The 25,479-nt window shown below is 35.9% G+C and overlaps 1 protein-coding gene across 1 annotated transcript in view; it reads right to left on the minus strand.

The window, feature by feature from the left end:
* MMP16 (matrix metallopeptidase 16 (membrane-inserted)) overlaps positions 1-25,479 on the minus strand; it is a 183,412-nt gene that overhangs the window by 27,348 nt on the left and 130,585 nt on the right. The window contains exons 5-6 of the mRNA XM_010006416.1: positions 15,624-15,785; positions 12,868-13,085 (exon numbers count right to left, since the gene is read on the minus strand). Of these exons, the coding sequence (XP_010004718.1) occupies positions 12,868-13,085; positions 15,624-15,785 (380 nt within the window). The remainder of the gene's footprint in view (positions 1-12,867; positions 13,086-15,623; positions 15,786-25,479) is intronic.

The following is a 25,479-nucleotide window of genomic DNA, read 5'->3' on the forward strand; positions in this document are numbered from 1 at the left end:
CTCCCCACTCAGAGTAACTTTATATTCAAACTAGACTTGATTCTGCAAATCACTATTTTGTGCTATGTTTTTATTATTTGAAAGACAATAATCCTCTGTTCAACTGTTTCAAAGAGGTGTTATTTTTGCCTAAAATCATCAACATAAAAGGAATGAAAAACTAATATTCTTAGAATATGACTGTGCAGTTTATTTTGCTTATTGTCTCTGCTCAGCTTAGTGCAGTAACTAACTGCAGTAACTAATTAACTTACTTTCATGTACACTGAGAAGGGCATGTAATTGCTGTTGCCATTTCCAGTGCAGATAAAAACATTTTAAAAAAAAAATATTTTCTCGACATTTCAAACAAAAAAAAATTAAATTACTGCATATGAACTTATTCATTCTAAAATAAACATCTCTTAAGACTGCTATTAGTGTTTGATGATCTATGGAAGTAATTAGTTAAAGAACACTTTGATGTACATTTGGTTAATATTTCATTTTGAAATATCCTCATTTTGTTACAGCTCTGTTCTCATTAGTAAATGATTCATTATATCCTTTATTTTAATCCTTTCAGTCTTATCCAAGTATGTACTTTATAATTTCTTCATTATCAAATTGTATGTGAGATTTGTATACAATTTTTAATGCATATGCATCTGTCCTCTCTATTTTTCCTGTGTAGAGAGTAGCAATGACATTTATCCATTTCTTTTCTTTGTATGCATTAACCTTTCAAAACTACTCTGAAGCAATCAAAACCTGTAACAATCTACAGAATACTTTCAGTGGCACTAGATCTTACATCATACATGAAATGAGAAATATCAGACACCTCTAACATTAGCATGAGTTGATCTGGGCCTTATACAGAATGTTACTATGTACTATATAATTATCATCTACTTCCAAGAGCACTCAGCTCTTCCTGGAAAATCTTTCACATTAGAATATGTCCAGTATATCTATTCAGAGCAGCTGGGGATGACAGTGTGCAGTGCCATTTCTTTTCTGATGTGTCCAAGAACATATTAATGGTAGCAACTCATGTATGAGTCTTGTTATCAATGCTTTATCTTTGCCTAGAAGAAAAAGCAACTATCTCCCTTTGGGTGGCTTTCTGTATTTCTAACAACATTCAGCATTTCAATTTATTCTGATTTTGTCCAAATAACTAAAATGACTACAACTCTATAAAATGATCCCATCACCACATGATGATGATCCAAATGAAGAAACAAAAAGGTAGTCATAAAAGAGGCACAATAAAGACCTCTAAAAACATCAAATGTAGGCTTGCAGGAATCTCTGGAATGCTCCCATTCCCTCTAGTGCTCTGTAGGTTACACCACACACAGGAGGCACTGCACAAAATGATTCATCCACAGGATCAACATTAGACCTTTACAGAGTAGTTGACTGTTCATTTCCCCAGATGTGCTTGCACTTTGAGCCTACAAAACCACCTGTAAATTTTCTCAAATCATGTTCTGTTGGCTGTACTGTTGCTCTTAAAGCAGGGTTCATCACCCAGTCTGCAATAAGCTGATCCACAGAGAATTGAGATACTTGCTTTAATTTGTATCTGCTCAGAGAAGAGTGCTAGATGGTGAGCCTCAAAGCTAGAACACCTTCCTGAAACACACAGGCTTCTTTTATACACAGAAATATGTACATTTTTATCACCAGTTAAAGTCATATACATGATCGGTTAACTAGTTCTTTGTTTCTACTTAAAGTGACAGTGCTTAAAAATTTCACTGTGAATGTGCAAAAGGTAGGGGGCTCCCTCTAGCCTATGGGAGGGAATTTTAGTATGCTAATAGTATGTTAATGAGATAAGTCTAATTAGTCAGTGACTTCTACTTAGTGCTTAAAGCTATAACCATTCTCCTACCAAGAGAAGTTTTGGGAGTGCTCCCTTTCATGCCTTTCATCTGTCATGTAGGCCTGCTTCTCAAGGATGGGTAGCTGATTCCCAGGGATGTGTTTTGCACTAATTCTAGCTATCTTAGTGTTTTGCAAATTCTGTTCTTATCCTGCATATCTCTTTGTTCTCTCTTATGTGATTTTCCAAAAATATTACTTATTTTAATTAGTAGCCTACATCAGGACCCATGGGGAGTTCACATAAAAGTCAATTAATTCCATGAGCTCAGGGAGCAATGGTGTGTTCTGCACCAGGCAAGAAAAGAAAACTGGGCATTGTTTATTATTTAAAAAAAAATGTTATTTTTTAATTAAAATTGAAAAACTTTCTTCTGGCATTGCAAAAAAAGTTATCTGTTATATTTAAACTTCAAATGTTATAACAATGATGACTCAAATGGAAAAAGTATGACATGTTTTCATTAGCACATGTGTCTGTCTATGAATATAATTAAAACAAGGGTGCCCTGATAGATCCATCTTTGAAACCAGGCAGGTATATAGTAGGGGTTAAACAATGAAAATGGGTGAAAAGGTTACTAAGTATTTGCATAACAATATGGGGTGAAGATGCCTGCTTTGCAGTACCTATCCTTCGCTATTTATAAATGATAGTGCAAAAATGGGTTGGAATGAAGACTGACTTTCTGAGAGGCATGTACTTATATAGGCTGTGCCACCACATGATCATGGTTCCTGGAAATATCATAGGATATATTAATAATATAATGTTCGAATGAATTAAAATTCCTTTTGAATTTACCAACACCTACTTCTCTTACACTAACACATTGCCCTCTTGATGCACTCTGTAGGAAACTAAATAACTAATATTTAGTTTCTCCAGAAATTCCCTCTAGAATTACAGTCTATTTCTCATCAGTCTGAAATTGTTGAATAGGCATACAAAAGACATAGAAACATACAAGTATGTGAAAATGCTCCAGACTTATCTTAGTAAAAACAAAACAGAGCAACAGTTCTAATGAAATCAGAATAATTGTGGTTTCTCCACTTGTCTGCCTGTATCACTTTATCAGTTGTAATACGATTCTTCACCATCTGCCTGAGGGGTGAGAAGACTATTCTAACAACTACTACAAATATGTTTGAGTCATCAGGCTCTTTGTAATGACTCAGGCTCTCCCTGAAAATCAATAAAAGCCAGAGGAGATAAAACTCAATTACCTATTTTTTTATTCCCAAAACATAGGGATTAAATTAAACATGGAATGGAGGATATGGGCCTAGATAGCCAAAAGTTACTGACAAAACAAGATAAGGTATGACCTGCTTCACCAAAAGTTCTAGATGTAGACAGGGAAAGCACAGGAAGAGATCAAATGGAGATATTATGATTAAGCCATAAATACTTGTTTCTAGTTTCTTTAACACAGCTAAATATCACTGGCAAACCAAGAAGATTGTGAAACTCAAAACTGAGCCCAGAAGGATTGACTCAGTAAAAATTAATGTCCAACTGCATGAATAAGTCTGCGGCTTGTGACCTATGGCACATCTAAGACATCATTTAGCATTGGCAAAGGCACCATAGTGATCAGATAAAGGAAAAATGCTGGTCAGTTAATAGAAGGGGAAAGGGTTGAACTCTGTCATGACTAAAGTATAAACTTTGACCTAATACAGTCTGTTCTCTTCAATGAAGATATCCTCACTGGACAGATAACGTCAAATCATTAACCAAAATGACCCATCTCATTTTTATTTATAGATTGGACAAGTAGCACAATCAAATTTATTTTGTACAGGAAAAGAGTTTTTGCTTTCATATGCTTCTTTCTTGTATTATTTTACTTAATATGTATTACTCTAAATAGGTAGTCTCTTTGTAGTGTCAAATACAGTTAACTCTGAGTGAAATCTTGAATCTGTTACAGTCAATGGCATTTTTTCCTGTTACTTTCAAATGGGTCAACACTTAAAAAAATACTCAACAAAAGAAAAATACCCCAAAAAGAACTTTAAAAAATACTCAACTATAGATTAGAAAAAAAAAGAAAAATTCAGATTTAAATAAATATCTATTATAACTTTTAGATAATTTCCAATAGATTTACAATAGTGTGAAAACTGTTTCACTGATTTTTAGAGAAATATAAACATGGATGTTGTTCTAAGTTATTTAGGAGCTCAACTGTCAAGTAATGCAGTGTTTTGTATAGGAAATTTATAATTCAGAAAAAACATATGAGATTCATTTATTTTCTTTTAAATGCCTGCTAAACTTCTGCATTGTGGACTCTCAACCCCTTGAAAGGGAAAAACCAAATCAAACCAAACCGAACTAAAACCCAAAGAAAATAAAAGTATACACATGCTTCTAGAATATAAAGCTTTAGCTGTAAATCAAGATTGTGCAAATGTTTCTGGGACTGATCAATACCACTGCTAGGAAGAACTAACACTACAAGCCATTCAAATTATTTCCCAAAATGTTTACCTAAATTAGTTGGATGGCCACAACTTTGTACAACAAGAAATTTTAATTAAGCCTTGTGCTTGAAGTGCTTCTGCTATTACTCCCTTTGGTTCCATTAGGATGTAGTTCCAATTAAAATGTATTGTTAATTTTACAAGATAACATTTGCTGCTGGTACAATATTCAATATATGCCTCTGTGTAATTTTAGATTATCCTTTGCTGTGAGTTTTTGCAATTATTTTTGTCAATAATGCTTTTTTCTTGTCTCTTGCCAATGAAATATTCTTAATCAGTTCACTCCGAGTCTCTGAGAACAGGCAAGTTCTACAAAATTAAATACCTTTTGGACCCTAGTATTCAGTTAAAGCTTTTCATTAGTAATATTTTTTTAGTAGAATAACAAGTAAAAAAATAATAGTGTCACAGGATTCTCTGACTGTAGCATGTAAATATTGTAACTGTGACAGGAAAAAAGCTGGAATTTGATCTTTCAATTTTAATTTTACACATCATCAGTCCTTACTCAACTGATTATACCCACTGAGGGCTTGTGTGCACATATTTTCCCCATTGAGATTCTCTGTCTCGGCCTGAGTTATTCAAAAGAAGTAAATCTCCCAGATCCATCTTTCATGTGCATTAGTTTTTCTGTATTTTTAATGTCTTTCATTTATTAAATAACACTATGAGGAACTATGATCCTTCTCTATTTCTTGCATTTCATAGTATGTAACACTAGTTCTGATTGAATATTGAGTTATATAGAATGACTAAGAAAAATAGCCGTTCTAAATGCACAAGCAACACCAAATAAGCATGCTTTGATTTTTTGGAAGATCCACTGGATTATTTTGGGGGGATCAAGAAAAAGTAATAAAGTTTTTATTCAGTATTGTTACAAGTACTTTCCCAAGAATATATAAAAAAATTGACCCACTCTGTCTTCACTCTGTGAAGAGAGTAAAAGAGCATCCAACAATTCAACTCTATTTAAAAACAAACACACACACAAAAAAAAACCCCTAACTAAACAAAACAAAACAACCCCAAATCAACAAAAAAACACAACCAACCAAAAAAAATCCAACCCAAACAACAAAACAAGCACAAAAATCACTTTTATATAATGAGTAGTTCTTGGAATTTTGGCCTATGATTTACAAACTCTTAGTTTCACATTTTCAGTATTTATTAACATAAAAATAAATCTGAAACAAGACACATTTAACTGTCCAAACCTTTACAAACATTGTCCCAAGTCCTACCACCATGTTTGCTTATAGGTTCATACAAATACTTTCCATTAAACTCATTCTATCCACCCCATTGTGAAAACTCTTGAAGTACCTGGTTTTGCATTAGATGAGAAGCTTAGGTGGCATACTCCTGAAGGGTCCACAGTCAAAGACACTGGTATCTATGGAATAGTTGCCCTATAGAAAAATCTGAGCCATATGAAATAGTGGAACTGTTTGGTCTCAGAGAATGGACTGTATCTAATTAAAAGCAAAGCACATATGATGGACATGAGAGGAGCTCACTACCATCTGCTCTGCTACTGATCAAATCCTTTTACACTACATTGTTTGCCAATGAAAGCAGTCTTTTGGAAAAAAAAACCACAACACAAAACCCTTCCTACAAATCTAAAGCCCTGCAGAAGACACTGAGTCATGCATCTTGCTAAGGTAATGCTTTTAATGGGCTAGTATATGAATAATAGGAATTTTATTAGCTAGATAATATAGATTGTTAATCAGTTCAAGTTGCTTACTGGTTTCAATAACGTATATATCTATTAGGCTGATGTTCTTGTAAATAAAGCCTTAATAATATAGTTGAATTTTTAAATAACTTTCTGTATATTTTGTATGTGTATAAATATACCTGTAGGTTAGTAGGTGTTAGACAGTAAGTATAGCTATCATTGGATTGTCATCTTTCAAATGGATATCGAACTGTGTAATAAAGTCCAAGATTATTTTTTAAAAGGTGAGAGGTAGAACGTCTTTTAAATGAACTATTCTGGTACAATTATTACCCAGGTGGTTATAATATTTTTGTCTAAATTCCTCTGTAGCAGGATGGAATATGCTACCTACTTTCCATACAGTGATGAACAGACTGTGCTTTCCATTTTAAATCTGAAAAATATGCTAGCTAAAACCCTTCCCTAGCTTAGAAGCACACTGAAAGGTTTAGGTAACATTTGGGAAATATTTTTACATCTGTCAGCAGAAGTATCCATTTATCAAAAATACACAAGCTATGAATTTTTAGTATTCCAGCATGTCCCTGCTTCTCTCCTTCTTCACATTCTACAATTTGGTTTTGTGCCACAAAACATCCATCCTGTACATTTCCAATGGGTTTGGTGTACTGTGATACACTGAAGTCCCCACTGAGTCTTAGCTGCTTTTCATTCTTCCTTTTCAACCTATAACCTGAATTACAGCAGCCTTCCTCCCTGATGAGCTTAAAAATTGCAAATTTCACCAGATTGTTCAATGATGATATAAAAAATAAGGGGAAAGGAGTCCACTCTTTGCAGACTTACCTACTTCTGACCTCCTGTTCCTAGTCTTTTAGAGATGTTAAGTGATTTCCCCCCTCAGATCCCAATGTTTCTACTTCCACAGCAACCTCTACTGAACTTTCCCAGGATGAAATAGACAGCCCAGACATCCACAGCAACAAAGGACAAAAACCAGCTACATAAACAGACCAGGAAAGCTTTGAAAAAAATGTCAGCTTTCAAATACGGTGGAGTCAAGTCTCATACTGTAGCTGTTCCTTTGTCTCTACATTTTCTTATTAGCACTTTCCCTCTTTCTCACACATTTTTTATTAGGCCTATCAGTTATGATTAAATAGTCAATGCTAAAATGCTTTAAAAATTCCACATGTGTTTATCACATATCAAGAAACAGGGTTTTTCTTTCCCTTTGTGTTTAACAGCATACTCTATATAAATACACAATTCTGAGAGGGATATTAAATGGCATCTATACAGTTATGTATGAAAGCAACTGCAGTCTAAACTAATGCCAAGAGGTAATGACAGCCTAATTGGCTTGGCTTGTTTGGCACATCATAAATGTTTTTACAATGGTTCTTAGCAGATGTAGAGTCAGAAAACAAATTTCTGCAAGTTGTGGTGAAATTACTATAAAATGGTAAAACACAGCCTGTTAAGGCCTTCCTAAAATTGGTTCCATATTCTTCCATCAGTAATGTTAACATTTCAGAAGACATTTCTTTGATCTGTAAATGCTATTTGTCTGACAGAGAAACTTCTTTCTCTTATAATTATATTACATTTCAACAAACACTTTAGGATACAACTGTGGTTAAAAATACTGTTCTTCAAGGAGTGAGAACACGATAATTATTATTTTTTTAAGGATTTAGCATTAAACGAAGAAAAGACCAGTGCAACCTCTATGAGATGTTCTTCTGTGAAGCAAAAATCTGAATCACATAAACAAAGAACAGTGAATCACACAGAATCACAGAATTTTTTGAGTTGGAAGGCACCTTAAAGATCATTGAGTTCCAACTCCCCTGCATGGGCAGGGACACCTTCCACTAGAACAGGCTGCTCAGAGCCCCGTCCAACCTGCTCTTGAACACCTCCAGGGACGGTGCCCCCACAACATCTCTGGGCAGCCAGTTCTAATGTCTCACCACCCTTACACTGAAGAATTTACACCTGATCTCTAACTTAATACTCTCTTCTTTCAGTGTAAAGCCATTACCTCTACTCCTCTCACTGCAAGCCCCTGTAAAAAGACCCTCCCCAGGTTTCCTGTAGACCCCCTTCAGTCACTGGGAGACCACTGTGAGGTCCCCCCGGAGCCTTCTCTTTTTCAGACTGAACAACCCCAACTCCCTCAATCTGTCCTCATACGAGAGGTGCTCCAGCCCTTGGATCATTTTTGTGGCCCTTCTCTGGACCTGTCCCTTTAACTTGCTGATTGCACAGATGTTCCACACACTTAGTGCTTACTTTTCTAGATACAACCTGTTAAAAAAAATACAGATTTTCTTAAAAAAAACATAAATGGACATAAAGAAAAAGGATAGTAACAGCAGTAATACAGATAGTTGAGGGAGAGCTAGAGGTAATTTTGTTGCCAAGGAACAATCAGCACATCAAGTTAAACACAAGCTACACAAGCCTCCAAAATAACAGAAAAAACAACCATTGTTATTGATTAGAAATCCTTTGAGAGGTAATGAATTCTGTGCAACCACTGGCTCTCTCAAACATATTTTTTTTAAATTGTGTAAAAGATGTAAATACCTTTCTTGATAGAACATCCTAGATTATCTTCAAAACTGTTTTGCTACAGAAGACTGGAAAACCAGTGCAAATCAAATGGAACACAAACAGAATGCAGGTGGAAATAAAAACTGTGCACTTCTTCACTAAAGGAACTTTTCTGGTGACCTTAGACAATGGGGTTCCTTTTCATGACACAGTAGCCCTGGAGGTACTCTGAGGAGACTTCAAGATAGTATTGTTGGATACTCCATTTTGCTATATACAATGGATAAGAGGTTTTTCCATTAAAGGCAGACAGTGTTATGCCACTCTACACCTTTCCCAGAAAAGGAAGACAAATTTGGTTTTCTCCATTTTCAGCCATTTTCTCTGTCCCTAGGGAGTTCTAACTAAACAGAGGGAGAACAGAACTGGAGAAGAGATGGGAAATGAGAGTGACAGCTAAATACTAATTGCATTCAGCCAAAATACTGAAGCTAACTGGAATCTCAAGATAAAAACTTGGCACTCATTAATTTTGGCATAGAAATTCTTCTGTCCTGATGGTTGCTTGTAGCAGTTCAAGCGTGTACATAATAGCAGTAACTAAAAAAAACTTAATTCCATTAAGAAATATTTAATACACTTTAAAATATCAGTTGATGACAACTGAAACTAGTAGTTACAGAACATTGATTTAAATTCGTATTTTTTATTCTCTAGCATAGTGTGTCTCTTAGCAGCTAGCAGGGGCATTTTAAGGGCATCTAAGTTAAAGAATGCAGGAAGAAGTCCTTTGGGAACAATACATGTATATATATATTTAAACATATATCTATCTATATATAAAATCCATGTATATTTGATAAAATATAATTTGGTTTTCCTTCAAATCCAATAACTTCTACCAAAACAGTGACCCACAAAATTTGAATTTTATTTGGTGTTGTTTGGGGAATTTTCAACAAGTTTGCTTTACTTTTGTGTTTATTGTCCATCTTAGAACAAAAGCAGTTCCTCTTTTTCATTTCTATAATGCTACAATTTTAATCAAGTGTTGCTGAGATTGTTACTTCATCAAAGAGATGATAAACAAACAAAAAGGGACGGATAAGTGTAAATTACATTTTCCCATTAGGTTTACTGTTATTCAGTTTTACTCTGGATAAATCCATTTGAGAATGCCAGATAGACTTAAAACTACAGACAAGCTCATCAGTTTAACTGAACATTAAAATAATTTCTAATATTCTGTTACTCTTAAGTATACCTAACAGTTCAACAGCCAAGAGAAAGCAATCTTCTTGAGATTAATATTGTTTGTCATCTACTGTGAAAATCCAGTGTATCTCAAACTGTTATCTTTCATGTTTCAGTTTTATGTTTAATTTAGAATTTAATTACTCCAAAAGACTCATATTCTTCAACTCTGTGGCTAAGTTCCCGAGCAATTTCAAGGTTTATTTAAACAAATTGAGCTCCTGAGCTTGAGACTTGCCCATGAGATAAAAAAGTGCCTATTTTCAATTTGAAATTGGCACATGGCATACATGCCATTCAGAAGGCAGTAAAATCTGCCACTACACAATGATTACAGACCTGTGGATAAAAGCAAAGAAATAAAAGGATATAATTTTGTTTGCCTCCAACTTTTTTAATTTAACTCATCTGAGAATTTTCCAGCAATAATTCTCCCAGTGAAGGTCATAATTCTTCTTTAATTGTGTCCACCTGGTACAGTACCCTCTTCTTCTCGACCTCTCGGTGCTTGGCTCACAGAACAACACTCATGCCTTCCCTTTCTTTCCTTTTATTTTGCATTTAGGGCAAGGGTAAAGACGTTTGAATTTTTTGTTGTGTCACACAACAGAATCTTGAGCCTTGCTTCCTCCAAGGCTGGATGATTTCCCTGTATTCAGTCTCTTCCTGTTCATACCTTCAGAGAACGAATTCCTGCCCTGCTTCTGCTACACTCTGACATGCTGAGCTTTTCCTTATAACCTGCCCCTCCTGAGAATCTGCCAAGTAAATTGAAAATTGGTAACAGCCTCTAATATCTCTAATTTCTTTTCCCTTTTTCTGCTCCTTTCATGCTCTTCCTTATCCATCAAACAACTCACCCCCCCAAAAAATAAAAAAATAAAAAAATCAAAACTGGAAGGAAATTCCTTTAGCAGACAAAAATCTTCATTAGTAAATTAATGTATGAACCAGAAAGTTAAGGCCTACTGACTCAAACATTCAAAGACACTCAGACTACAAAATCAAGATTTGTTTTCTTAAGTAAACACTTGCTTAACAAGCTAACCCACATTATGCCTTGCCATGCTCCCAGGTACCCTGAGAACAAAAGGGGAACTGTGGCACTCTTAAAGAAATCAGCGCAGACAAAGGAAATCTCCTTCCTTTTCCAACTTCATGTTTGCAGTAACTTAATTTTGGAGAGTCAGACCATAAACATGAAATCTGTAAATACTGTAACTGGCCATATTTCTCTGACAAAGTTTTACTATGTTTCCTCCTTAGGGTGTTGATCATGAATGAAGTAGTATTTTTGGAATGTAAATGCAGTTTGCACACTAGTGAGCGTATAGACTGTATAGTAAGTAATTAGGGTTAAGGCAGTAAGCAGTAAACTTTTTTGGAGAAAACTTAATTTGTATTTTCAAACAGAATATGTAAGAGTGATTAATAATGGTGGCTAATTTATTTGTCCAGGAACACAGACTTAGCTAGATAGGAAATTTTGTATTAGTGGGATAGCATTTAACTATTTAGCAATTTATGTATAAAATAAATGAGAATATGTTCTATTGCTCTTGAGGTGGATTACATGAGACTGAAGTAGGCATTTTTATATCCTGTTTAATGTCAAGTTGGAAAATTAGATTCTTTCTTAGCCTTTGAGCTTTAGTCATAAAAAGACTGATGGTTCAGGACCTCCCACTGTTTGAAGATATACCATGCATTTAAATGGAAAGGGCTGACTGTCCCAGGGCCAGAAAAATCCTTAGCTTTTTATACGGAAAAGTATTTCCTGCCCATTGGGTTGTAAAGGTAGCTCAATAATTTTGAATGAATTAATGTTAAGCTATTTGTATGTAAGTATTCATGTATGCTAAAGAAAGTGAAAGACTGGGTATCATTGCTAATAAGATTTACCTGGACTGATAGACTACATAAAAAGAAAACATATAAAGGAGAAATGTGTCCTATAAGAAAAGATAAGAAGAAAATCTGTTGAACTGGGATTTTTATGTTTTAGGGCAAATTCATTCCATTTCCCTTGTACTGACTGTCTTCTATTCATATGAAATGCCCTTCTTCTCTTCCTAGAATATTGAAATTTAAAAGAATTATATCATATGTTTACAAAACAGAGATCCTTGAATTCCTATTACTTAAGCAAATTTGACACACTAGTAGTTCAAAATAATAGATTATCTTATTGTTCATTTCTGAAATGTTTGCACAGCACTACCCGTCAGCAAATTTGTTTAAGATTTAAGAGACTGACTGATAATGAATCTGTAATTATCCTTCAACATTCAATGCTTTATGGAAATCATACTGCACATCATCATCCTAAGATAGCTTTCATGTTCATGAGTCTTAGCCAAGTCCCTCTACCATAAGTTTGCCTTTCAGTTCAGTTTGTTTATTTTGTTTTGTTGCATCCACCGCATTTATCAGCTCAGAGCACGAAGGCCAATGGAAATAAACAATGAGACATTTGAATTAATATTTTTGTGGCAAAGAGCTTTACTTAGATATTTTGTGGTTTCAATGCAATCACAACACAAAGACAAACTTCCTTTCTAAGTGACAGATCTAATTGTTTAGTTAAAATTATAACTCCATGGGGAAAAAAAATAAATGTTGAAGACACGATATCTTTCATATGTCTGGATGTGGCTGCATTCACAAGATAATTCCTTTTATTCATTAGTTGATTTATACTTTTAATCTCTCCATAACATGCAGCATTTATTTACCTTTAGGTTTTGTGTAGTTACATTTCTGCTGACATGAGTATTTTCCCAAAATACAGCAGTCCTCTGCTAGACATTTAAGCCATCTGTATATTTATTTTTTAATTTCTTTCTTGAACTTTCTAACTGTAAGCAGACTGGGAAAGGGGAGTCATGATGAATAAGAGTTTGCTTTTTTTTTAAAAAAACAAACCAACAAGTCTAAATGTAGACACTTGATGTAACATTGAAAAATTTGCCACCTCCTACCTTGAAAACAAACATTTCCCGGCGAAGAATAGCCAGAGTGTTGAAGTTCCCATCACAGATGTTAGGCTTGGCTCCAGGATAGGAAGGCTTGTCACCAGTGGGTGGCCGGGGAGGTTTAGGTTGCCTGTCATTTTTCCGTGGGTCTACCGGAGGGATTGAACGATGTGGGGGCACTGTTGGCAGAGGTCTTGTTGGTGGTGGGATCCGATCAGGTGGACCTTTAAGAAAGCAGCAGGATGTAATCTGCATGCCCACCAGTGGCACCCAAAGAAGAAATACACAACAAAAACCTGCTATAAGCAGCACAAATCCTACAGTGGAATGTGAATGGAAAAAGTGACCTAATGTACCTTCCCCAAGGTGTTAAAGGACATAATGAATGACTAACATACAACTAAGGCATGAATGAGGAAAATAATTACTTTTCACTATCCAGAATCTTCTGTCCTTATCGGAACATTATTCCAATAAAACCTGCAATGGATGCATAGTTCATCATCAATTCAGATGAGAAGTAAGTCATAGAACATACTTTGCCAGCTGAGTAAGAATCATTAAAATGCAACCATTGTCTACTGTACCAAATGAAGGAAAACAAAGGTCAATGGGTTTTCAACCTGTATTTGTAAAATCCACTCATCAGTTAACATATGTATACTTGTAGCATACCTGGTATTTCCTACTGACCCAATTTGCTGGTCAAGTAACGTCATATGCCTTAGTGACAGGACATTTCTATACCTTTCCCTTTTTATAGTTCAACTATGCCATCCTATATTTTCCATGTACAAAAAAGATAAGAGGTGACAGTTGGATCAGTATGATTTCTGGAAACTAGAAGAAAACTTTAACTTTGCTCATTCTACTTAGGCCTTTCTCCAAGCTGTGTAAATACACAATCAATTTTTACTTTAGTAAGTAAATATAATTTGCATGACCAGCTTCAGAAAGATTTCTCAACAGCAAGGTAACTCTAAAACTGCATAAATGGCATTTGAATTTCTGATGCTTTTTTTGAAAAAAGTCCAATTTTTAAAGAAAAAGATAGACTACATAAGGAAATCTTTAACTTACCACATGATTTTCATACAATGAAATAAGGCATTTATTTCCTTCCCAACTTTAAGGCTTGTGACATTTATAATTTACAGTTAACACTGGTGTTTCAAGGAATATTGCAGACTAAAGTAATTATTTTAATAGGCGTTACATTTTTATTGAGGCTTGATTCCAGATCACCTCTTCATTTTAAAAGGAGCAAAGGAATCAGCTTGCAGTAGCTTATTTTGGAAAGTTTTTAACCCCAAACCAAAGTTTTCATATGCCATTTGGTGATGATGTCAGATATTACTTCCCAGGGGTAACACATTTCTCCTAATGTATAGCACACAGCTGTTAGAGCTTAGCAGCTAGTTTTCAGGAAAGTATTCTTGTCTAGCCTTTAAGTCTAGACTACAAACTTATGAGGTCATGAGAAACAAACTTCCTTCCAGCTAATCACACAGGAAAAAAGACAACCAAAGAAAATCTGCTCAGACAATAATTTTGAACTTACTATTTATGCTTTATAAAAATATATATCAGTGTTTGTTAATACATTATATTCTAAAAATCTCATTAATATTAAAATACCATGGAGGCTGCAGAGTTGTAGTTAGCAGTCCAGTAATTCTACATTATCATAGTATTTTCTATCAGTAAAGATAAACAAGGAAGGCCCCGATAATATTCAATATAAACCAGACAGTCAAAACCTTAAACTTAAAATAATTTTGTGTACAAAATAGAATAAAATACAGAAATACTTGGGGAATATTAAACAAGGCAACTCCAAATTATATGCACTGGACACATAGCATTAACATACAGATCCTACAGATTTTCACTGTAGAAGAAAAATAAACATATAAAAGTAGAATCAAAGTCTTTAAAACCAAGAACAAAACCATGCACTTAGAGATGGAGGGAACAGTCACATGGGAATTAGTGATACATTCAACTAATAATTGGAATAATGTTAATGTTTCGGCTGTTGTTTTTTTTCTTTTTTTAAAATATTTAACTAACTTACCTTATCAAATTGAATTGAATACATGCAGAATTTATTTATGTCACATTATATCTTTTATATCAGGCCACAAAACACCTAAATAAACATTTTTTAAGGGAGTGGGCCTTTTCCCCCCTAGATAGCTCAAAAACCTGAGTTGAAAATAACATTCTGTTTAGATCAGTTTGCTACATTTATCACAAGAAAGGGTTTTTCTGGGACCAAAAGTTTTGTACACTCAGGGAACCATTTGGTATTATAACCGGTAAACTAAGAAACAATCAATGCATGCAGTTACATGAGCTTGCACTATAGTGGAAATAAGGTTGTTATGGTTAAAGGATTGCATTTCTTAGTATTTCCATAGTTTTGGAGCCTTTTGCAGAAATTTTTGTTCTGATTTGTAATTAAAATTAATTAAATTAAATTAATTAATTATGACTATTTAATTTAAATTCTATTTTTAATTTAAAATTACTCTTCCAGTTATATACAAATTTGTGTGCAAGCTGTGAACAGTGAGAAACAAAGTAAAATATCTTCATCAAAATCTTTGGCCTACTCACAAGAAGGCCTTTGACCTAATTACTGGCAGAATCAACATTTAACAAACTCTTTTGGTGTGCTGGCATGGACAGGAAGACCTCAAATGTATTCTAAAATGAAAAAAAAAAAAAAAAAGTTGCTAAAATGGATCATGACATACCGTATATCTTCTGGATTCCCTGTAAATCATCATTAGGTAGTTTGAAATTGTCAGTTTCCATATACTGGTAAAATGGAGCCATGATTGCAGTGGGATCATTAGAGTGCTCCAAGCCCAGAGCATGTCCCAGTTCATGCACTGCAACTAGAAACAGATCATTTCCTATGAAGAGAGCAAAGGGAAAAAAGATCTTTGAAACCATAAGCACAATAACAGAAATAACATAAGTGGAGCACGCTATACTTGGAAGACATTTTCACTCAATTTGGATTTTACAAAGTAATGTTTAATAATCGATTATATGGATAATGCAGTAGCAAAGACAGCTTTCCCTTTTTTTTTTTTTTTAAACAAGGATACCATAATTGTTACATATAAGATAAAATCCCATTACACACAACAAAATTGTAATCTTTTTTTTAACTGATGCACATGGTTAGTGTATGATTCAAGTGTCATACCTCATGTCTAGGCTTGTGTGCCATTTCTGACTTGAGGTGGATGCTTCAGTGAACCTGACTGAAAATGTTTGCATCAAGACAGTTGCAAACGGAAAATATCCTTTTTGTTCCTAGCAAACTTCACAAACCGAGGACTACCTATTTAGGATAAATCCCACAGGGAGCTTAGTCATCCAGGCACTTGTAAAAAGACCACTGCTGAATATTTGTAGATGTTGTCTATTTCTGAATCACCACAACTTAAATTCTAATGAGGAAAATATGGGTGTTGCGCTATCCTTCTGAAAATAGAATGTTCTAATTGTCTAATTCCTTTACCTGCAGTTGCTTACTTAAGTATTAGAACCACCGTCACATTAAAAAACATTTTCCTAATCTCCAACCTAAACCTACCCTTCTCTAGCTTGAAACTATTACCCCTTCTCCTGTTGTTACATGTCCTTGTGAACAGGTCTTCCTCAGCCCTCTTACAGGCTCCTTTCAGGTCTTGGAAGATCACTATAAGGTTTCCCCTACAAGACTCCTCTCTTCTTTTGGCTGAACAACCCCAACTGCCTCAACCTGTCTCCAGAAGAGAGGTGCTCCAGCCCATGGATCATTCTCATGGCCCTCCTCTGCACATGCTCCAACAGGTCCACATCCTTTATGTCTTAAAGGCTCCAGAGCTGGATGCAGTGCTCCAGAGCTGGATGCAGTACTCCAGGTGAGGTCCCACCAAGGCAGAGAAGAGGGGCTGAATCACCTCTCTCAATCTGCTGGCCACACTTCTCTTGATGCAGCCCAGAATGGAGTTAGCCTTCTGTGCTGCAATTGCACATTGGTGGCTTATGTTCAGCTTTTGATCCAATAGTACCCCTGGGTCTTCTTCCACAGGGCTGCTTTCTACCATGTCTTCCCCCAGCTTATATTGATATCTCTGGTTGCCCTGGCCCAGGGCCAGGACCCTGCCCTTGGCCTTGTTGAACCTGATGAGGTTCACCTGGATCCACTTCTCCAGTTTGTCCAGGTTCTTCTGGATGGCATCACATCCCTCTGGCATATTGACCGCACCACCCAGCTTGGTGTCATCAGCAAACTTGTTGAGGCTGCTATCAATGCCACTGTCAATGTCACTAATGAAGATACTTAACAACACTCCTCCCAGTATGGACCCCTGAGGGACACCACTTGTCACTCTTTTCCATCTGGACATTGAGTCATTGACTACTATGCTTTGAATGCGACCATCCAGCTAATTCCTTACCCACTGAACAGTCCACCCATCAAACTCATATCTCTTCAACTTAGAGAGAAGAATGTTGTGGCGTTTGTGTCAAAGGCCTTGCAGAAATCCAGATAGATGATATCCATAGGTCTTCATTTGTCCACTGATGCAGTCACTCACAAATTATATATATATATGTTTATATAATTACAGAACTTTGAGTACACGGTTGAGCGCATTTCAATTTTTCAAGTGTTTCCTCTTCTTGACACAAGAAGAGGAACATACATTTTGTTTTAGGTATATACAAGAGGGTGAACACTTAGCAGTTGTAGCCCCCCAATACCGGCTCGCAACAGCAGTGACTGTCTTTGTGATGTATGAAGCCTTGCTGGTATTTGTAAAAGAAATGTTAGGTTAAAAGTGTGGAAACAGCAATAACTAAAACTAGTTTACATGGTATTTTAATGTCTTTCTGATTCTTAAACTGGAAATATGAAAACTAAGTGCTCTTGGTCTTTTATTCAGTATTACTGAGCAGAAAAATTGTGTCTTTCAAAAATGATGTCACAGAATGTGCTTTCAGAAATGATAACAATATATCCTATAATTTATAATAATGTGGATTACAGATGAAATATTTTTATGGCAACATTTGTTCTTGTATGCAGTTCTTTTTATAGTAAAGCAGTTTCTCAACATACTGTTGCAACAGGTTTGATAAGCTTAACTTTCCTGGTGACAAATGCTTTCGATATCTGAATCTGTCCTTCTATATCCAGTCAAAGCTGATCTTGACATTACCTTATATAAATAATCCACAAGTTAACCTCAGCATTGGAAGTGATGCACAGGAACAACTCTATAAAGGTTTTTATTCTACATTCATAATATAATAATTAATAAAAAATTATGGGCTTAAAATGGAAAGACATGAAGGAAGATGTTATTGTACTATAACTATTGTACTGTGTCACGTCTCACATTTTTCAATTCTCTGTGTTTTATGAAAGTCAGAGTTCCAAACCAGGTTTATTACAATGAAATATTTCTTTGTCTGCCATTAAGTGATACATTTAAGATACAACATTTTTTTGCTTATCATACCTTGTGAAAAGCAAATTTGCCTCTTAGACTTCTGCTTCCTACAGAATAATTAAGAATATTAACCACTCTAGGTTCTGTATTAATAATTGTACTAATAAATTTTCCACAGTATTTACTGAACCATTTTCAAATAATTGTAAATTAATAGTATTCTACCACTACTATTAGGCTAGTCAGTGTCAGTAGACCAAAGAGTATTTTCCATGTAGAATTCACACTGATGACTCATACTGAGCCTGCTGTCAACCAGCACCTCTGGATCCCTTTCTGCAGGGCTGCTCTCTGGACACTCCTTTCACAATTTATACTTCTGCCTGGTTAATCTGTTCTAGGTGCAGAATTCTGCATTTCAACTTGTAGAACTTCATCCCATTAATTATTGCCCAATGGCAGTGGTAGGATGTCTAAGAAGGGAACTTGATACAATTTCTAAAATTTGAAGAAAACAAAGTCAGTAGCTTTGGAAGAAACTACTGCTTCTCTCTATTTGTGACAGTTATGTAATGCATGAAGAGTCAATACATCCTTTAGTTATCAATCCTCATTGAGTCCTCATAAAGATCTCCAGAAATTTCCATATTTTGTTCCACGGTTCCATGTTGACCTTGAAAGGCTGTGAATTACATAGTAAAGGGGAAATAAATAAAACATACTGTCACCTACTGTTGTATCTTCCTTCTGGGATCATAGATAATAAGCATACGGTAGATCACTTCTAAAGTAGTATTTCTAAATGACAGTGAGAACAGGTATTACAGAGGGGATGGCTGTTTCTTAGTAATAGTCATTACCACGTCTTTCATAGAGTCATAGCATCATCATCAAGATTGGAAAAGACCTTCAAGATCATCAAGTCCAACTGTCTGCCCTACAACCCCTAACCAATAAACCATCTCCTGAAACATCATGTCCACCCATTATTTGAACATCTCCAGAGATGGTGCATTCACCACCTCCCTGGGCAGCCTGTTCCAATGCCTTACCCCTCTTTCAGTGAATAAATTTTTCCTAATATCCAATCTGAACCTCCCCTGGTGCAACTTGACCCCATTTCCCCTTGTCCTATTGCTAGTCACTAGGGAGAAGAGGCCAAAACCCACTTCACTACAACCTCCTTTCAGGTTGTTGTAGAGAGCAATGAGGTCTCCTCTCAGCCTTCTCTTCTCCAAGCTGAACAGCCCCACCTTCCTTAGCCTCCCCTCTTAAGGCTGGTTCTCTAGACTACTAATCAGCTTAGCTGCCCTTCTCAGCACCATCTCCAGCACCTCAATATTCTTCCTATCCTGAGGTGCACAAAACTGCACACAGTGCTCGAGGTGCAGCCTCACCAAGGCAGAGTAGAGGGGCAGGATCACCTCCCTGGTCCTTCTGCTCACTCTATTCCTCATGCAGGCCAGGATGGTGTTGGCCACCTGGGCACACTGCTGGCTCATGTTCAACCAGCTGTCAATCAGAAACCCCAGGTCCCTCTCTGCTGGGCAGCTCTCCCCAAGCCTGTAGCGCTGCTGGGGGTTGTTGTGGCCAAAGTGTAGGAGCTGTCATTTTTCCCCTTCCCTTTTGGTTAGGGTGACAATGTGAAATAAAATATATTCAGCATCTGACTAGCTACCTGCATTTAGTCAAAACCTAAGTTCAAAAGAGAAAAAGGCAAAAAGACTATGAAAAGTAATTTCCATCTCCTGCAATGCAACTTGTAGCCATCAGGGGAGCTATAGAATGTGGTAAAGACAGTGGCCCTAGGAGAAAATGGATAAGGGGGGAAGGGAGAAGGTGATAGGAAAGAGCTGGGAGAATAATATTCTTGCCTGGGGTGACAGTGATTTAACAGGCAACATATTTTCTACTTATGGTCAAATAGCCCCATTATTCATAACAATTTCCATCAAGAGTCACGATTGTCTCCAGGGCATCATGAATTTAAACTGACCCAAATAACTTAGTGCAGTTGACACTGAGGTTTGAACCAGTTCAAGATGTGTTGTGGGAGATGAATGCAGGTAGGACTTACTACTGTCTTAGTTTTCATCCTTTTTACTTTGCCTATCATTAGATTTCTCCAATTTTCAACAAGTCCCGTTTTGCTTGCAGGAGTAAGCTTTGAGCATCGCAATGTTACTGTAAGTAGCTACTGAGAGTGCAGAAGGATAACCCTGAGTGTTTTTTCTTTCTCTCCAGGCTGCACAGAATTGCACTTGGGACTGCAAGTCTGCAGTAGGCCAAAATCAGTTCTACAGCCAGTAGTTAAACAAAGAAGTACAAAAGTAAGTGAACATTCATACCAACTCAGGCTAGATTTGCTATTGTACTGACATTGGATTATAATTTTTAAAGTATTTTCAGTCCCCATCATTAAAGGAGAAAGTCCCAAATGTTTCTATATTTCAGTATACATGAAGCACCATCGAAAGACTTTAACAGCTCATGAGTAACAAAGTTAAACTATGCTTGACTATGATGACTTTGAAATTAAAAGTTGCCACTGAATCATATACAATGATGAATATTAATTCTCAGTTACATCTTGTTATATTTGTCTATAGACTATTAGAGAAATATTGCAAAAAATATATTTCACCAGTCCAAAACTTGTGCACCTCTGTTGTTATGTTCCCCGTTAGCATGCAGATTTGAAACAGAATGTATAAAAGCTCAAAAAAATTGTGATTGTTCTTCTTATTTTATCTGAGGTTTGATTTCACCAGGAAAAAGAAAGGAAAAGGAAAAGGAAAAGGAAAAGGGAGGGAAAAGGGAAGGGAAGGGAAGGCAAGAGAAGAAAAGAAAAGAAAAGAAGAGAAAAGAAGAGAAAAGAAGAGAAAAGAAGAGAAAAGAAGAGAAAAGAAGAGAAAAGAAGAGAAAAGAAGAGAAAAGAAGAGAAAAGAAGAGAAAAGAAGAGAAAAGAAGAGAAAAGAAGAGAAAAGAAGAGAAAAGAAGAGAAAAGAAGAGAAAAGAAGAGAAAAGAAGAGAAAAGAAGAGAAAAGAAGAGAAAAGAAGAGAAAAGAAGAGAAAAGAAGAGAAAAGAAGAGAAAAGAAGAGAAAAGAAGAGAAAAGAAGAGAAAAGAAGAGAAAAGAAGAGAAAAGAAGAGAAAAGAAGAGAAAAGAAGAGAAAAGAAGAGAAAAGAAGAGAAAAGAAGAGAAAAGAAGAGAAAAGAAGAGAAAAGAAGAGAAAAGAAGAGAAAAGAAGAGAAAAGAAGAGAAAAGAAGAGAAAAGAAGAGAAAAGAAGAGAAAAGAAGAGAAAAGAAGAGAAAAGAAGAGAAAAGAAGAGAAAAGAAGAGAAAAGAAGAGAAAAGAAGAGAAAAGAAGAGAAAAGAAGAGAAAAGAAGAGAAAAGAAGAGAAAAGAAGAGAAAAGAAGAGAAAAGAAGAGAAAAGAAGAGAAAAGAAGAGAAAAGAAGAGAAAAGAAGAGAAAAGAAAAGAAGAGAAAAGCTGTGAGTAAAGAAGTAAGACAAAATTATTATTTTTATACTGACACTTTTCTCTGACGCTATAAACTATTTAGGTACTAAATCTGCCTGACTTTACAACCTCTGCCCAAAATCCAGAATACAAATATGCATTAATGTACCAAATATTCAACAGCCAGCACTGTCTAGCATAGTATATGGGGAAGCCTTTCCCTGTGGCTAATGCATACACTATTTTTTATGTCTACAAATCAACAAAGCTAATATGTCTGTCCACAATAAGCTATTAGGAAAGTTCTGAAGATATTAATTCCTGTTTTAAATGGTATGTGAGCTCAATTTATAAAAACAATACCCTAATGGCTTAGCAAACTGAATCACTAAGCCATCTTTTTGATGCAGCAGTAAATGACACCTAAGGGTATGTCACCTGGTTCTTCTGCATGTGATAGAAACTGCTACAACACATTATGGAGAAGAAAAGGCTCTAAGGAGACCTTATAGTGGCCATCCAGTATCTGAAAGGGGCCTACAGTAAAGCTGGGGAGGGACTTTTTACCAGGCTGTGCAGTGATAGGACAAGGGGTAATGGTTTTAAACTGGGAGAGGGTAGATTTAGGTTAGATGTTAAGAAGAAATTCTTTACTGTTTGAGTGGTGAGGCATTGGAACAGGTTGCCCAGGGACGTTGTGGATGCCCCCTCCCTGGAAGTGTTCAAAGCCAAGTTGAACAGGGCTTTGTGCAACCTGTTCTTGTGCAAGGTGTCCCTGCCTGTGCAGGGGGCTTGGAATTAGATGATCTTCAAGGTCCCTTCCAATCCAAAGCTAACCAAGCTAATGCTGCTAATCCTAACTGGCTGAAATGCTGCAAACTTTAGATTATGGTTCTTACTCTGCCTAGCATACTGAAAGACAGAAAAATATGAATGAATGAAAACAAACAAACAAAAACTTTTAGAACCCTGTTACTGTTATTCTTTCCAGAGAGCACAGAATTTCGAACTTGCTATTTCAACAATCATTGATAAAAGAAGATTCATTCTCTCTCTAACCTTGCTGCAATAGAGTGAAGTTGAGGATATACTATATATGTATGCACTTACATAAGCACCATATATGCATTTATATGCTATACAGAGAGTATATATGAACTTAAATATAAATCATAGGCTTACTCTTACCAAAATAAAATTGCCAAATTTCCCAGTCTATTAAATCATATGCAATTGCTTGACATTATCTCAAATCTTTGGCATTGGCACTGATATTTGGTAGACTGTTTGTTATTTTGGAAAGAAAGTTTTGTTAAAAGATAGAGAGGAGATCATGTGGTAGCTTTGAAAAAGAAAAGCAAAACTAATTGTTTGTGGTTTAAAATAGAAAGGTATCATACAGTTATATCCATTTTCTCTATGAACATTTTAAACAATAATTTTTCAATAACATATGCATATATTTAGCTTTTTTTCCCATTGTGACAAGAGAATGACAGTATAATATACTTATTTCATTCTACTGTTGCATATGCAAACCTATACACTATATGCAAGCAGACTTGCTCATAAATATATATATTTGCAAACAGAAAGGGAACTATAGGCAACTTACTATAATACAAAGTGTGTACTTATATGCTCTGTGTATAATTTAGTATGCCTACATCCATGTGTACATAGTTTTGAAAAACTTCTATATAAAATAGACCAAGAGATTAGTGTGAAATTTAAGCTCGTTTGCTTGCAATTTGACAAGGAGATAATCCTGTAAGGGAAGACTGTCTTCAGGTGACTCAGTGGTAGGTGCTGAGATTTGTTAAGGACATGTGAGTTTAGAGGTGTGTATGTCCTTCTTGCCAATATTCTAATGGTTCTGCATGTTCTGGGAATAATTCAGAAGTCAGGAGCCTGATAAATAACATATTTCAACATATTTTATAATACAGGTCAGCCTGAACTTTAGATTGTGAGGACATGCAAAAGGTAAAAATTTCTGCCTTACTACTTCCATTTATTGACAACTGCATCCTACAGCCTCCTAGTAAATCACTTGAAATGGGTGGAATTAATTACTTAATGTAATTTAAATTTTATTTTTAAGTATGGATATAAGGACATTTTTATTTTGTCTCTCACAGTCTCAATTACTAATACTGAAAAATTCACAAACTATTCTAACTAGTGAATCAGTATCAATTTCTTCCAAAAGTGAGAAGGGAAGCAGCTGGATATGATCCTGAGAGGCAAAGACGAAAAGAAAGCCTGCTGCTCCTCAACAAGGTGTAAATATGGTGGTGTGTGTTCCTTCTGCAAATATAATGCTGATGGTTTTATATCATGTTTTGAGAAAAAACTGCAGCCTGTGAACCTAACTAAGAAAAACTACACTTATGTTGAATCTTCTGAGATTAACTTCTTCGTTGCTCAGGTCCAATATTGCATTTTTATTTTAAATGGCATACTAGTAATGAAGTAATATCGATTAACAGACTGAAAAGTTTTATTTGGGGTATTTTCATGTTAATCTTTGAATAGTAATTAAAATTATAATGGAATTTTTCATTTTTCTAGAAAAGACTGAAAATTTTCTTTTTATCAGCAAGCTCACATCAGTAAAAATGTTTGAAAAAACAGTGGTCATTCTTATAACACTACAAATGACTTGGCTGCCAAATAACACATGCTATTTTCCCAGTGGTCTCAGTGATACAAATACTGTAGCAGCATGATCTATTTATACTCTTTCCTGTATTCTCTTTGTTGCTGTTATTAGTTGTTGCTGTGGGAACAATAGGCTGGAGGAGTATATAAAACTCCTTTCTGAAGGTTGTGAGAATGAACACTTGCTGGGATTGAAGATTTGGATACGAGCATGTATCACACAATTCTCAGCTATCCTCCATGGTCCTGTCCTTGAGGGTCATTCCTGTGAAGGGAATGGACATCTTTCTACCACTCCTGACTGTCAGACTGGGTGAGAATAAAAGTAGGACAACTGATTGTGCATGAATCCATACAGAAATAAAATCCTTGCCTTTGACACAACAAATCTAGATCTTGTCCTTAAGCCACTCAAGTAAAATGCTGGCATGTTAACACTGAGGCTGATTCTGTTTTGAAGGGATGATTTTATTCTTTTTTTTTCTCCCTTTCCCCTAATTTTCTGTGTATCCTACTGTGGGGAACAGTCCCTCTTCTTCCCCACTATATAAGACTAAACAACAAATGCCTTTCAAGTCAGCAAAGCAGGAGTGATGCCTTTTCACTGATTCACTCAAGGACAGAATGAGCAGGCCTCTTGCCCTACCAGATAAGTGCAGAGCAAAGAAGCAGCACAAGGGTCATAATAAGTGGCAGAGAAATAGACAATAGGTTAAAAACTGCCTCTAACAGAATATGTACCTGGCCAATGGTGATTGGCTAATTCAGACCATGGTGCTTTCTGGAACAATGGTCTCTGATCCATAAGAAGAGAGTAGGATCTGCTCTCTGCTGGTCTCTGCTCGCTCTCTCTGCCTGCCTGGGACAAGACCCCGCTGCAGCACCTGAACCTGCCTGAGTGCCACTCCGCTGTGAGGAGAAGCAAAGAGGGGGGCACCACCTGTGCCTGCTCCCAGGGACCCTGCCTGCCCAGCCTGGACCGAACCGGACCGGACAAGCCTGCCCAGCCTGCATCTCACACAAAGCC

The sequence above is a fragment of the Chaetura pelagica genome, unplaced genomic scaffold (assembly GCF_000747805.2).
Source record: "Chaetura pelagica isolate M959 unplaced genomic scaffold, ChaPel_1.0 scaffold76, whole genome shotgun sequence".
NCBI classification, from domain to species: Eukaryota; Metazoa; Chordata; class Aves; order Apodiformes; family Apodidae; genus Chaetura; species Chaetura pelagica.